The sequence below is a fragment of the Brachypodium distachyon genome, chromosome 5 (assembly GCF_000005505.3).
Source record: "Brachypodium distachyon strain Bd21 chromosome 5, Brachypodium_distachyon_v3.0, whole genome shotgun sequence".
Taxonomy (NCBI): domain Eukaryota; kingdom Viridiplantae; phylum Streptophyta; class Magnoliopsida; order Poales; family Poaceae; genus Brachypodium; species Brachypodium distachyon.
In genome coordinates, this window is record NC_016135.3 from 23,848,468 (window position 1) to 23,864,237 (window position 15,770).

Below are 15,770 nucleotides of genomic sequence, written 5' to 3' on the forward strand. Positions count from 1 at the left end.
AGAAAAGTTGGGGGCATGGGAGCGAGCAGGGATTGTGTTTCAGTTGTGCTTGTGCAGCTTGATGAGCCTGGCCGACGTGTCCGTTAATTACCTATAGTTTGATTAACGTGCTTCCTCCGATTCATATTAATTATCGAAATCAAAATATTACATGTATATAAACATTTTTTTAATATACATACATCCATATTTGAGCAAATTTGAGACAACAATTATGGTTTGGAGAGAATACGGCATTTCCGTCAAAGATGCACGGATTCAACAATTCTATAGCCTACACACCACTGTATATAGGACAAACCGTTTACCATTTGAGGCCACAACGTCCAATGTATCTTCCTGTCATTCATCAATGTCATCAAGAAAAGCTAGCGCTACTAATTAACTCCGGTAGATGCTTCTACTCCTTCGTGAACTCTGATTACGCATGCATGCCTTGCTTCGAAGAGGAAAAGGAGGTGATTTAGTGACTTGGTGAGGAAAAAGAGACCGGCATGAGGATGATTACATGGTAATATTGACGTTTCACCTGTACTCTTAATTCTCACGCCTAAATCTAAAATTATATCCATTTTGATCGAGGATGGAGTACGCTAGAGGATACTACTAGTCTTGTAGCAGATTGGAGTATTTCTTTCTGCAACAAACAATGCTATTAGGGAGTGTCTAATTCTATAGGGATTATAACTATTTGAATAAAAAAAATTCATCTTTTGTACTTGCATGATTCTTGCACGAATCTCAATAGTTAGATCAGATTGTCGTTAAAGTCGACTTAGAAATAACAAACCAATTTCTAAATAGCCACATTGGCCAGTGAGTATAAATCAATAGCGGAAGCTAAAATTAATATTTCCATAAATTGCCATGTGAAAAATGAGAGAATTGAGAATCAAAAACTAGGTGTCTCTAGAATAATCTTTAATTTACTATCCTAGCAAAAGTAGAAAGTTTACCACGGTACGTGCTAAATCTTTACTTGCCAAATTGTGTTTCGTTAACTCCATTCCTGAACAAAAATGGAGTATATCTATCACCCATTAATTTCTTTACAGATGGATTTCCAAACACAATACTCCCCAATAGTAGGTGCTTAGATTTACCGCGTACGAAGAAATCACAGCTCATTAGAGTAGAGCAATGCATAGTACCGATGAAACAGGGGCTGTCCATTCATAATTCGTTCGAGCTATCATTTCCTCCTTCAGCTCTCATGGACGCACCAGCCGCTAAATAATCAATCCATTGCCACGTTCGCAAGACAATTCCAAGACTCTTCTTGTGCATTAAGGAACGCCAATTAGCCTTCCCTCCGGGACCATTAATTTAGAGATTATACGGAGATTACAACACCAGCTGAGGTACTTACGTAGGTGCGTACGTATACACCCGAAAACAGAGTGTCAGCTTCACGTGATGCACATGCGCGGGCACCTCCGCTGACCGTCGGCCTCAAATCAGACCATATATATCCTTCCTAATATAATACTTATACTCCTACCCTGCAACTAATTGCTCTGCTAGCTGCTAGCTAATGGAGAGTACTACTCTCCCTTGAATTAAACTAGGAGTACTGTAGAAGAAGAAGGCATCCCCAAGGCTAGGTTTGATTCATCATTAGCCTTAGCCACGGCAAGCAGAGAACAGAAGAAAGAGAATAATCAAGGAACTCGAACTTGGCTTATGGATCCGGCCATTGACTGGGGCCTGGGGCTAGGTGAAGAGGGTGACGAGGCGGCGGAGGCAGCGGGAGCAGGAGTACTTGCGCTTGTTCTTGAGGCAGAGCGGGAGGCAGAAGAGGATGCGGCGCTCGCTCTCCACGTCCGTGGCCACCACGGGGCCCCCGCAGCACGGGCACGCCCCCGGCGCCTTCCCCGTCCCCACCACCCGCGACTCCTCCGCGCCGCAAATCACCTTCACCGCCATTGCCGCCGCCGGCATCTCCCTCCCTCCTTCCGGACTCCGGGCTCAATCGAACGAAACGAAGCGAAGAGCAGAGGAGGCAGACGGTGGAAATTTGGTTTTGATGGGAACCCCTTTGGGGAGTTGTTAATTTTGGGGCGGCGGCCGGTGGATGGAAAGGGGGATTATATATAGAGAGAGACGGGAGGGAGGGCGCACGGAGATCGTTGTGCGCGAGCCAGCGCGTCTGCGAGTGCGACAGCTGGAGGTAGTCAATTGGGTGTTTAACTTTTTGAGCTGGATTTGGGTAGTATTTAATTAGCGGAGCTGGTTCCTGCGTGCGTACAGATACTTTATATTAAATTGGATTTGACGGTCATTGTCACGGGCGTCATACGTCAATTTCATTAAATTTACATGAGTATGCCACCGCGTCCCCTCCTGTACGTCCCGATGCGAACCCTCCTCTCTTCGTGTAAAAAAACCTCTCTCTTGTCTTCCTAACTAGCGCTCGCCGTTGCTGCTTCTCCTCCCTCCGCCGCAAGCCTCGCGTCTCATTCTGCACGCCGCAGCCGCCTTCCCCCTCTGCGAGCGCCGTCTCTGCCGGCAAAGATCTATGGACGGCCCGTCGCCGCCGCGCTCCTCCCCTGCACACGCCGTCATGGAGACTGGATCCGCCGCCGCCGCCATGGATAATAAACAGTCTGAGAGAAAGTCGATGAGCCGGTCCATCGGGGAAGATGAGGTGGACGAGCCGTGGAGATGAGAGAGAGAGAGGCGACGAGGCGACGTGTCTCTGAAGTCACTCACGCACGCGAAAGTCAACCATGGCCGCCGTGGCAGCAACAGCAGAACAGGCGCCGCATGAAGCGGCGGTGGCCCTCGTGAGCTCGCTGCAGCCGCACATGGCCTTGGCCTTCTTTGCGTTGGCTGCGTGCACTGTGGCGAGATCGGCAGAATCGGAGCGTCGTCCCTCTTCCATGACCTTGCCCCATTCCCTCTTCCCCAACCACGGCGTGCCCCAGTTGTCCCGTCTCTAGAAGCGAAGCACCGCAGCTAACGAGGCGCAGTCCGGCGAGATCCAGGCAGAGACAAGGAGATGTGGGGTCAGTGAGGACAGAACGATTCACTGCCTTGTGGTTCACCTCTCGTGAGCTCCTCATTCAGATTCATTCATTGATTCAACAAATCAATGAACTCGGCCTCTATTAGGACATAGGGCGATGGGGATTTTTTTTCCTTTTTTCTGAGATTCTGTTTTGGTTGTTTGTTCTTTCCAGATATTTGTTCTTGCATTTTTCTATGACAAATCTTGTTACTTTCCGTTCATGGTTCAGATCTTTCTTCCAAATGTTCATGTTTCTGATCTTGTTTCATTTAGTTCTTGCAATTAGTTCATGGTCAGGGAAGACAAAGAGGGGAGATTACAATTAGAATATAATAAAACCATAAGAGGAGGAATAGCAGGAAGAAATTTGGCCAATCTGAGTCAGCCCAACCTGATTCGATTTCCCAATCAATAAGTATCTTTTGCATCTGTTGTATGAGGCCACCTTGTGTATTTATATACATGTACTCATATCCTTCAGATTTTTTAGTGTGTTAGATTTATATGCTTTGGGCCAGGAAGATTAGAATCCTTAGATAGTGTATACAAGTGACGACCATATTGTGTTTGGGCCGTGGCAGCGCACGGGCATTTCCACTAGTCACAATATATTGAAACGTATGCAAAAAAGTTTTTTTTTACAATACGTATGCACCTTTTTTGTCTCGAACACGCCGAGCGGCGAATACGTATGCACCTCACTCGTGAGTTTTAGAAGCCATGGCCGTCTCTTTCCCCCAAAAGCACCTCCAACACCATTGGTCTTCGTTGGCACCGTCATGGGTCCGCTGCTCCGGCGACAGGAGGTGGCAGGGACACCGGACCTGCATAGTTAGGTTTTCTAGAGTTAGAGTTTGGTTCCTCGGCTGCGCTATGGTGTAAATAACGACAGCGTGCGGATTAAGAATAAGGTTTTCCCGACTCAAGACTGACCTCGTATGCGGCCTAGAGGAAGGCGGTGGATCGTCTGGTCGTTGCTAGAGCACATGATTTGGTTTCAGTCTTATGTTCTGCGAGTTTAGGTCTTCTCACATTGTCTGGCCAAATCTATGATGGTTCATTCAGGCTTCTCGGTCGGTTCTTCTCTTGGACAACGATCTGTTTCTCAGATAACCGTCCGTCGGCATCTTCTAAATTTCCACTGTCAACTATCCAATTGCTAAGTCGACAACGTTTTCTTGGCTCCGACACGGTGCGGGTCTAAAGGCAACATTGAGTTTCGCTCATGACGCACCACCGACGAGTGCAAAGTATTTTTTTTTTCACTAAGTATATTGAGAGCGACCCTATTGTGGATAGAACAGACCACTAGAGTTGACCGAAAGCATTAAAGGAAATCACACATATGTATAAATACCACCATGTGATTTAATTTATTTATGGACTAAGGGTAGTTTTTCTTAATCCCAATGCGCTAAATGGTTACAATATTTTTTTCATATATCCACTAGTCCATAAGATGAATTTTTGGACTAGACATTTAATACAACCCGCCCTTCATATTTTATAATCCAAGAATAAACACTATAGTTCTCTCGATGTCATACACAGAGCACGTGCCTGGTATTAGCAGCTCGAAAAATATCCTAAGATTATAGCTTCAAAAACTACACCCACCGGCCGTCTCAGGATCCAGCAGGATCATGTACGCCGTATCTAATTCTCCTTTTAGTTTAGTACACTCCACTTCACTACATATATAAATACGAGTACTAGTTAAGACTTAGATAATACCCGGAGGAAAAAAAAAGCGTTTCGGTATAATCATGATCGCTTCGATAACGTTTGTATCATCATTCAACACGACAAGCTAGTCCGTCTGATGCCCGAAATCACGATCGAGTCCATATGTAGTACTTGCATCTGAAAGAACTTTCTTGGAGCCTGAAATGCACGCTCCCAATTTTGACAAGGCGCGCACATCTCTGTTCTCCATTCTCAGACGAGGATAGGCATCGTGAGATTTCACGGAATTTCGTACTTGCCACTGAAAGTTTGCTCATATGACTAAATGTCCCTGAGAATTTACCTGTTCCAAATATGTCACTCCCGTTAGTTGATCGCTAGTTGACCATTAAGTCAATTTTATATTGATCGAAATACCCCTGGTCCACGGGTCGGAAAAAAACAAAAAGAAACAAGAAAACTAAAAACCCTCTCGGTCTTTCTCTCCCTCTCTCTGTTCACAAATTATGATGAGTTTTAGTCTATTAATTTGCTGAAACTATTATGACTTTTGTGATGTTAATTAAAATCAAGAGAAGTGTTGTTGAAAATTTTCAATTTTTCATGCTAAAATCATTATTGCTGAAACTTACTCAGAAATGGTATTACGGGTATCTTAAGAACCTTGAAAAGCTAAGTTTTCTAAAATGAGTAATTTGTTGTTAACGGAACATCAACATACTACATAGGGACAAAATTGTTTTTTCATCTTCTACTTAACGGTCAACTAGCGGTCAACTAACAGTAGTGTCATATTTGTACCCGTGCAAAATTTAAGTGGCATATTAGAATAAGAAATTTTCAGTGTCATTTGAACAGGCAAATTTTCAATGGCAAAGATGAAATTCTCTCTTAAATCTACTCCTTTGCTCCACATCTCAAAGTGTCGCTCTCCGACTGGATTCGCATCTCCTGCGTCGTTCGTAGAGAGGTCCGCGTCGCGGTTTTGCACGTACGTACGGTCGTTGCAGTTGCAGGGCCCGCGAGAATGGAACCCGTACGACGAGATGGTCCGGGAGAAACCGTCGTCCGGTCGCCGTTGGCGTCAGCCGCGCGGGGACCCGGATTGCGGTGTGTGGGCAGACAGATCTAAGCCCGTTGGGGCACCATGTTGGACGGAGGCTTTATCGTCCTTCGTTCCCCATCCTCGGATCGATACGCGCCTCAGCCTGGTCCCTCTCGATCGGCACCCGCACACGGCACGTACGTGATACGGCCGGGCGTACGTACGTACGTATCGCATATGTACTCCGTACTATACTGCACTATATGGTAATATAGTGCAGTATTCATGATATCTATCTCTACCATTCTCCTTTTCACTTGTACATTAATATGCGGCACTTATACGGAGTATACCTTCAAATTTGACGGTGTATTCGGCATTTTCGTGGGAGAATGGTTGAACTTTGAAGCGAGAGACATTTCTTGCGTGCCACACGCGACTTCCTGCCGTTCCTTTCAGCAGCAAAGCAGCCGGAGAGACAGAAGAAGTTTCATGCTCATAGCTGCCTGTGATGTTGAGGTATGCTCTTACATAATCACAACCGACGACTTATACTCGGAAACGGCGTTTTCCTTGTAATTTTTTCCCATACATAGTTCTTAGCAGACCGGAGACGGCATGCATTTCCTATCATGTATGGGCTGGACAGTTCAATGCTAGCTGCAAGTGACAAAAAGTAGGTTGTAGTCTAAGCGAGTAAGCGTGTGACTTGGTTCTCACCACTCGTGTGGGTATATTCTTCCCCCCGGCACGGTATATTCACTGGGAATATGCAATGTGAGCAGGCACGATTCTTACGGAAGCAGCTGGTAAAAGAGACGACACGCGCGCAGACGAGTGGCTCAAGTCCTATGTACTAGGGCTACCGTGCTTAGTTTCTTCCTTTAGTACGGCACAACACAACGCCTGTGAGATTTGCCCGGGCAATAATTAACGTAGCAGCAGAGTATCCCAAACAAATATCCCAACGATAGCTGCTGTCACCTAGAAACTGTAGCATTCGATGATTCGATCCATACATGAGAACTCTGATAAAACTTCCGGGACCGCAAAGACCCTGCTAGTAGCAATTTTCCATTTTCAGGCGAAAGGAACGCCGAAAAAGACGCGTGTCCCTTTCGTTCGTCACACGGCGCCTGCCAAATCATTCCAGGCTCGGGGCCTCTCTGTTCGTCAGCCGTAGACAGACCTGTACGTAGCTCCAACATACCAGATTGAAATGGCCGGGACAGAAGCTCCTCCCATGCACGAATAAGCCGCGATGCGTGCGGCACTGTTTCGACCTGCGGCCCTGCGCCCAGGTTTAATAATTAATTTCTGACCTGTCCCTGGAAGCAGCTCAGCGAAGGCAGGGTCAGACAAAAAAAAAAGGCATCGGAATCGATGCGAAGGCTCTTGGAATTCTCGTGGTGTTCTTCGCATGAGCCATGGCGTGTACCGTTCGTCTCCTCACTCAGCCGCCTCGGCTCTTTTACCTCTCCATGACGGCTAAAGTTAACACGCTATCACAGCAATATATTTAGTACAGTACTCCATGGTTGGGAACTTGCAATGCTTGTAACTTCGCATAAGTAGGGTTATGGCAAAGCTGGCATTAAGGCACGGATAAGCTCAAGAATGATGGCGCTAAACGCTAAACGGAAAACACAACAAATGTTTTATAGACCATATACTATTCCAAATGGTAACAACTCGGAGGGAAATCATGAGAATACAACAGCTCCAGAGAGCCCCAGGCAAGCAACAAAATATGGACACTAAGTTACATGTATGCTGCAAATCAATAGCGCAGGGAGCGCAAGCAAGTCCAAAAGATGAAAATTTTCATGGGGGACTGCCCCAGATTATCTCATCATCCTCTACCTATATAATGTTGTTTCCTACATAGCCTAATGCCGCGATTTGCAACCCTTGCCGCTCTGGGGATGAATATTTCCCTGTAATGTAAATTTTTCCGTCCCGCAGGTCAAAATCAGACGGCAGATGCAAAAATCCTGCACCCTATAGTTCAGGCCTACCCCTGTTTGCCCTGCTTCCTTCCGAGACTTACCACTGGTGTTTTAGTGTCAGTTGAGTCACCTTTGCTACCATGTACTGGAACAATTCTCAATGGGTGAGCTTCGGTGTTGAAGACCCACTCGTCCAAGGATATGACTGATGGAGGGGAGAACAGCAGGTAGAGGTACTTGAGCGTCTCTGCTAGGAAGAAGCTCTGCATTTTGTCGTCCTTTTCGCCACTGTTCACCTGGAGACGGAAAAGTTGTAGCAAGATTTGTGTAAGACACGTGCTTCCAGTAGAAATTCAAGAATGAATGATTGTTGAAAACTTACATCTTTCAGTCCCACATATCCAGATTCAATGCGGGAGTTCTTCTCAAATGCCTGAAATATGTCCCACCCCCAATCTTGGTATGTTTTGTTCCCCGTGAGGCGCCACAGGTACATTAGTGATTCAACAGTCTCTGGTCTCAGGATATTCCATGATGTGCCCACATTCATATCCTATAAATTTGGAAAGCACCACTTAGAATTGTTGTCATGGTACAGGATTACTAGAACATAGAAAAATGAGGGCTGGCACACTACCTGTCCTTCATGGAAATAGTAATTCTCGCCCGCCAACTTCGTGGGTGTTGTTTGGTAGAAGTTATAACAGGTCCGAGCAAGCTATGGAGAGAATGAAAAAGGAAATCAAATGGAGAAATACAACAAACCATATGTGGTAAGCAAGAAATTAAAAATATTTATTACAAAAATGAAACTCCATAGAGGACTTACCTCTTCTGCAAGATTCATAATCTGTTTAGCCTTTTCAGGCCCATAACCAGAGGCTCCCAGTGCCAGCATACCAGGGGCAAAGCATGCAAGTTCGTCCATCTGTGTCAAGTCACAAGTTGATCCAGTCAGGACTTTATACAGACCATGTAAGATAAACTTCATAAAGCATCCTAATAGCTGCTGACAATCAACAGAATGGGGATTCTTTACCTTGTCAGACAACGAGCCACCGTTCTTCTCACAGATGTAGGAGTAATTAGACGGTGTAGTTCTCCTAGTCAAGCTTATTAAACCTTCCATTGATGTCTCCCACATTTCTCTGAGTTAAGCACCACAAATGGAATCATTAATCCGTTACAACACAGGACATGTGGACTTTTCACTAAACAATGATCGAAGGGATTATGACACATTGTTAAGCCGGGCCCGAACCTGTAATGTTTTACGCTCTCGGTTTTATTCCCCTGAATCCAGACCTTGAGCAAGTACTCGTAAAAGCTGAAACACATATACAATAGTTGGTTCTCTTTTATCGTTTGGTTATGATATCAACTAGGGTATGCGATACAATCTTAGCCATGACCCAATAAGATAGAGCAAACTTGCTTACATAATTTGCAAAAGAATTGCATGGTTGAATGATAAAACAGAGAACCACTATTTCAGGAAGAGAACAACTTGGTTGAAATACAGGAGAACAAAGAGCATTACCTATCTCCCATAGCACCGAATGTAATTGTTGAGTATGAGGCTGTTCCTGACTGAGGATTTATGTAGATAGGAAGTAAGCCATCACTTGGATATATCTTCTGAAGCTGTCGGATGACATTTTCCGCCTAAATCATACAATGACAACTTTGATGAGAGACCATGGTAAGAAAGAGGGAGCTAAAAGAAGACATCACGTAAGGATTTGAATGTGTAAACAAGCTACACACATGGTCATTTTAGAAGCAAAAAATAGCAGTCTGCAGTTAGTTGGGACAAATAGGTTAGAAGCATCCAAAAAGAAAACCTTCCACTCTTGGGAGCTAGGCTGGTAGCTATTTTTTGCCCAAAAGTGGTTACAAAGAATTTACCCAGCTATTTTTTTTCAAAAAAATGTACCCAGCTAATTGCATAACATTGGTATCATGCATGAAATACAAGAAGTCAACCTTCAGCTGATATTTGGGATCACCAGTTCTCTGGGACAATGCTATAAATTCAAGTTGCTCCGTTCCAGAATCCGCAAGGATACTATCACCCTGCAGAAACAAAAATCATTTTATTCATCATTCAACAGAGAAAACAAAACAGTCCCAGGTGAAACTTGTTAAGAAAATACTCAATCCAGTGATCTCAATGGTAAGGGATATTGTAAAGATCAATGCTCAGTAGCATGTTCATGACTTTGGGCGCTTGTATTAAAGCCTTGGTAAACAAATAGCTTAATCAGATGCTGTTAAAAAACATCTGATTGCAAGTTATTACATGTTTTAGAAGGAACTTGAAATGGAAGCAGATACTTGATGGAAAATAGAGCATCAATTACTCACGTTGGTCCATCCAAAATTATGGGCTCGGCCATGAACTAGGTTGATTGAATTATAAGGGATGCCGGATGTTGAATCCCAAGCAGGTAGCAATCGATCAGCAATATCCTTAGCCTTATCGAGAAAAACTTTATCACCAGACATATCATATGCACTGAGGAGACCTCCAACAACCCTGAATTTCAATAGACAAATAGAAGCTTAGACAATTTAGCTATACTATGGTTCTTTATTATCATAACGTGATATTGTTACATGGCATTGACCTATAGCCAAATATCTGGAAGGAAATACTATAATAAAGATAAACCTTGTAATGCAACCTTATGGTCGTTTCAAAAACACTGGCGTCATAATCCTTGTCAAACCTTAATGACTCTGCTACCCAGCTGTTATCACGAAATAGAGAGTAGTCAGATCACGAGTATGAAATAAATCACAACAAGGTATTCAAATGGCTGCGAAGAGTACTATGATGTGAAATAATACAAAAATAAATTTAAATACTAAGGATCTGATACACTACAGAGTGCAGAAGTTCTTCATCACATGAATGGAACAGATGGCCAGTTATAGAAGCACATCATTGTCATCTCTTTCCCTGCCGAATGGTGCGCCTTCCGTCAAAGGCTCAAAGGGCCAACAAGATGCTTGAGACTAGGGTGATCCAATCCTACTACATAACAAGCTTATATTTTCTAAAGGAAGTTCAGGTTTATACATCATCTAGGTGCAGTTTAGCCACAGAATTAAATGTTCATACAAGCAAATTAAGATCAAATTCTGATTTCAGTAAAGGAAAAAATGAAAGCACCAGATAAAGCATCGTGAAAGTTCTACATGGTCTGATGGTCAAAAGAAAGTGAAACTCACTCTCTGGCCTTCCGAAACTCATCTTTTAGGCCCATTATATACAATGTATCGAGCGAGTCCACAAGGGTTGCCCCAAGACCACCAAAGCTATTGACACCATTCTTTGAACGTGGCTGGAAATAGGGGTGAAGAAGGCAAAAGGTAAAAAAACATTTCAGAGTTTGTCGAGACAAATGGAAAAATGCAAAACAAGTTATAGGACATAATTACTAAAGCAGACCTGAAGCTCATCCATTCCCCATGCATACTTTACATAGGAATTCCAAGCATGGAGCATAGCATCCTTAACCTTTTCCCTCCTATCGATATTAATAGGATCAATCTCTACAAGATCTTTTCTGGACATTTCGTCACTTGTTGGATTTTCATCCAGATGAACCCCAGCCTTTCTTAACTACATAGAAGGCACAAAAATTGAAGATCGGAATTTTCAGAAGAACAAGAAAAATGTGGAGTAAAAGAAATAGGCAGACTAGAATGGGGCTTATTGGTTGCAATAGTAGTTACCTGACCATGCAACTGATTTATTTCATTCTCTAACCGGGAAATCTCAGACTGCAATGAAGGAAAAGAAAACTGAATTAATATAGTAAACACGGTAGAAAAACAAGCCTTGAATAATGAAGAAATAAAATGATCATAGCAAGGTCTTTCTTCAACAACAAAAAACAAAGACGCTGCACTGCATGCATATGGAGTACACGTGGTATCAAATGAACACAAGTGATGAGAAGCATTTATCAAGTTCACCCCAACCTCATCTCTGCTCTCATTCAAATTTAGCAGCATGCCAACAAGTAAAATTCAAAGAATAGTTCGTGAAAAGATATTGTGCTGTTCATCTGTAGTAGTTCAGAATGCAAAATTAAATTTTATGGCCTGCTTCTTTTAATAGCATTTATGATAACTTATGCTCTCAGGTTCTTAAGTTCTACATTTTACAAGGAACTCTAGTGATGTAGAATCGTCAATAGTATATACATACATATTTCAAGAAAGATATATTAGCCAACTTAAACCAAATAAATGTCAGTGTTCACGTGCAGGTCCTAACCAAACCCACTGATCACATTAACACTGAACATGGCTAGACAAATCTAAACCCACACTAAAAGCAAAGGTATATGATACATCATCCACAATGACGTCAAAGATATGAGCCTTTACAAAAATTATTGCCTCACCACCATACCCTCGTTCACTCTCGCACAAGAATGGCACTAACAAAATTAGAGAAACAAATAAAATCACGTTTCTCTTAACTAGAAGATGAGCTACCACCTTACTTCCTATTCGTATTTCGCTCACCAATGACTGGGGAATTGAATGGACTTGACACCACACAAAAAATTCAATAGATGGTAAGTCGTGGAACTTACAGTACAACACACGTGTCACAGCTATGAAAGTATTTAATTATTTAAGTACCAATTACATCTGGCAAAGTTGAACAATATGTTACCCTATAAATAACATAATAGACGGTTCACAATGACTACGGTCCTCACTCCTTAAAACACAACAGTTATTCATAAAAAAGTTACAGAAGAATGCGTGTGTTTGCTTTACAGCCAAAACTGACCCTACCAAATAATTGGCCAGCCCATAGCATTTGGTGGTTGTTTAGATACCCACCAAAATTTGGGCTCACGCAGCCCATCACGGGCGCGCTCGTGTATTTCTCGCCAAAGCACGGGCGAGTTGATGACGTGGAAAACCATCGCCAAAAGATTGGCAGCGCTGCTGCTGCTCACCAACTCTTTCTCGGTGGGCCCCAGTCCTTTTCCCTCCGTGGAATAAAATGAGAGCACAAATCTGTATTTTTTCCTCTCTCGAGAGTCGGTGCGCCACAGGACAAAAGTCCAGCAACTTTACCCCTAAATCTACTACCTCAAAAGTGTTGTATTCTTTGCATGGGTGACATCTGATCGAGGTTGGTGCTTTTACATGTCCATTTAGCATTTTGTAATTAATTAAGTCCACTTGTGTCTGCCTCCGTTTTTAATGCGCTCGTTATGAACAGGATGAAAACAAAAGTGGCTGCAAATCAAACGGAGGCCTAACAATTTTGCCAAATTTTTGGTCGTACACTGTCTATAATCCAAACAACAGTGGCTTGCCAAAAGCTTGGCACTGTGTGAGGCTAAAAACCAAACACATCCTATAACATTCAGTCATTTTGCCATAAACTGAAAACCACAAAGATGCATGAGGATAAAAATCTTTACTCCTACAAAAATGTCAATCGATGGCGATGGTCCAACATCTCCACCATTTTCTTATATGTGGAACCATCTCAAAGTTTTGGCAAAACATTCAAACACATGTCACGAAGCACAACAAAAATGGCTAGACATGTTAGGATAATCCTAATTTATTTATCCATAGCATGTGATAGAACTCAGTTCTCCAAATCTACACTGTGTCTCACAACAGGTCAAGGTCCGAATTATTCCCTCAATAAAGAAAAAAACGGTTAAGAACTTCCCACCTGAGACAAGTCTAAGCTGATGAAGTACCTTACTATCCCCATGCGGCCATACTCCTCCCACTGAATAGTGCTGGCCCAGAGACTGGGCAGATGGGGCAACCAGCCTGGACCCCCGAGCGGCAAGGGCCCCAGCCCTTCCAGTGCATGCATGCTGATGCTAGTACTACACGCTAACTGCATGGAGTTTAAGCATTGAATAATTAATCAATCACACTAGCAGCAAAGGAAACTAGCTAAATTGACGGAATGCCAAGTCGAAGCTCTCCGCGTACGTCGTGCGTGCTCCACTCGCTTGCAGAACGGCAGAAGTCAGCAGAAGCGACCCACAGTCCTATTGCTGGCTCACAATCCCTTCGTACCATTTTTTAAAAGAACTTTCAATTTGTTTGTTCAATTCTCCTCTTTACTTAAACAAATTTATCTCATTTGCTTGAAACCGTACCACTACTGAGTTTGCTTTGGTTGTTTCACAGATTGCCTCCGTTAACAGGGAAAGTGCTCATTTTTGTTTATTCCTAAATTTGGCTCACAATCCCTTTGCACTACCCTGCATCGCAAAATTCACTTAATATATGCAATGAAGTTTTTTAACTGACAAGGTGTCACACTTCTTTACAAACACCTTCATTAGGTTTTGAAATATAAATCAAAATCTTTTTGCTTGAATGAAAGCCACTAGTTAACATTTGACCTGGGGCCATCAATTTGCTATGACCGGCGTTGCCACTGATTCTAGAACTGAAAATCCAAAGTTCTTCCCCGAATTGTAGTCAAAGCTGGAGAGAAATCTAAGCTAAAATAATAGTTACACAGGTAGAGTTGTAGTCTTGTGGACCGTGATAAGATCCACTAATCCACAGCTCAAGAGATCCAATCTCGAACAAAACCGTCACGGTTCTCACGGAAATGCGAAATCCCCGACACAATCTCTCAGAGATGAATACCAGACAAGCAGATGCAGCATACGATAGCCTACACGGCTACACCCATTATTCCCGGGGGGCTAATACCATCGCAGTGAGTTGCAGTTCTATCCACAAATTGTCACTATAACCAGATCCAGCGACCAACCAGCGTGGCAACAAATTCGAAGCTACCGAGGCAGCAACCAACCGATCAGATCCCCGCCGCTTGAACCCGGATCAGGGGAGAATTCCCCCCACGCAGGCGAGAAAGGGTGCGCACCTCGTACTCGCTGACGAGCGACTGGCGGTCCCAGAAGGCGAAGGTGGCGGCGACGAAGACGAAGAAGAGGAGGGCGAGGCGCTTGGGGCGCTTGAGGTAATACGCGGGGTTCAGGTACCGCCACGCCCCCGACGAGGAGGACGACGACGACCGACGAGCCATGGGTGGCCCACGCCTACGGCGCTGACCCCTCCGCGAGGAGGTCGCCGGAATCAGGAGGGGGGCTCGTCGCCTGCCGCGTCTCCGGTGACGTCCTCGGCGATTCGCGCGTGCGCTCGCGTGGATGTGTGTTCGTTTCAGAGTTTCAGTGTTGTGTGTGTATGTATGGGGTTTGGGTCTTGGTCATCGTTAAATGGGACCTACGGTACAGGTAAATAACCACTTCGGTACATTTTCCCCCTTCTGAGCCGTAATACGACAATTATTATCATCTCTCATGTCAAAGAAAATAAACTGCTTTCATCTCCCTTTCCATGGAATTTTTTTAGCACCCTTGTATTGAGAGCACAAATTTCTTGGAAATTACTTTTTCTGTAGATAAGATAACCAAGCAGTAGCAGTACGGAGTAAACAATTGACAGTGAAATTGTGACCAAAAGTAAGCATTTAAGGTTTGATAGGGATCAGCCTGCATGCGGCCAATATTTGCCCCAAAAAATAGCCTTAAATCACTTGATTAACCAAAAAAATAGCCTTAAATCACTTGATTAACAACACTAAGGATCCTAAATTGTTGTCGAAATATTACATGTATCTAGACTATACCTGGGCAAACCCCGGGCCGGGCCACCCATGTCCAAGTATAATCTATACGCTTTTTAAGAATATGACAAATTCGAGTAAAGAATTTAGAATAATTTAGGGGGTAGTGCAATGTCATGACTTGTACCCCGGGCAATTGCCCTAGCTGGTCGGGCAGTGGCTCCGTCACTGATAGGGATGCAAGTAGCGTTTGAAGGTTTGCCTAGAAACGGTACACACGAGGGATCCTGTTTGCATTTCTAAAATTTTGATGGGACCGCTGTAGTCGGGGGAATTTCGTTGGAAAATGTCGTTTTACTGTTCTGGGACATCGTTGCTATGCCAAAGCTGAGATCTGAGAACGTGACCGGAAAGTATAGCCTAGTTCAATGGTAAACTATTTTACCGTCCGTCCATGTGGTAGGA

At 43.7% G+C, this 15,770-nt stretch overlaps 2 protein-coding genes across 4 annotated transcripts; both read right to left on the bottom strand.

Moving 5' to 3' along the window:
• Positions 1-1,225: 1,225 nt before the first annotated feature.
• On the bottom strand, positions 1,226-2,217 carry LOC100823946. The gene has a single exon (XM_010242073.3). It carries the CDS (start codon positions 1,939-1,941, stop codon positions 1,714-1,716), a length of 228 nt encoding a protein of 75 aa, XP_010240375.1. The 5' UTR covers positions 1,942-2,217; the 3' UTR covers positions 1,226-1,713.
• Positions 2,218-7,375: 5,158 nt separating this feature from the next.
• Positions 7,376-14,921, bottom strand: LOC100824763 (mannosyl-oligosaccharide 1,2-alpha-mannosidase MNS1). Of its 3 annotated transcripts, XM_014896093.2 has the most exons (15): positions 14,604-14,921; positions 13,419-13,592; positions 11,435-11,482; positions 11,148-11,321; positions 10,928-11,040; positions 10,378-10,443; positions 10,058-10,229; positions 9,677-9,766; positions 9,231-9,355; positions 8,952-9,017; positions 8,730-8,838; positions 8,520-8,618; positions 8,328-8,408; positions 8,073-8,243; positions 7,376-7,986 (listed from the first exon to the last, which is right to left on the bottom strand). In XM_014896093.2, exons 1-15 carry the CDS (start codon positions 14,763-14,765, stop codon positions 7,756-7,758), a joined length of 1,881 nt encoding a protein of 626 aa, XP_014751579.1. In that variant the 5' UTR covers positions 14,766-14,921; the 3' UTR covers positions 7,376-7,755. The 3 variants fall into 3 exon arrangements, with proteins under 3 accessions (XP_014751579.1, XP_003580419.1, XP_014751580.1); XM_003580371.4 differs by lacking the exon at positions 13,419-13,592 and having other exon boundaries at positions 14,604-14,765; XM_014896094.2 differs by lacking the exon at positions 14,604-14,921 and having other exon boundaries at positions 13,447-13,468.
• Positions 14,922-15,770: the final 849 nt, after the last annotated feature.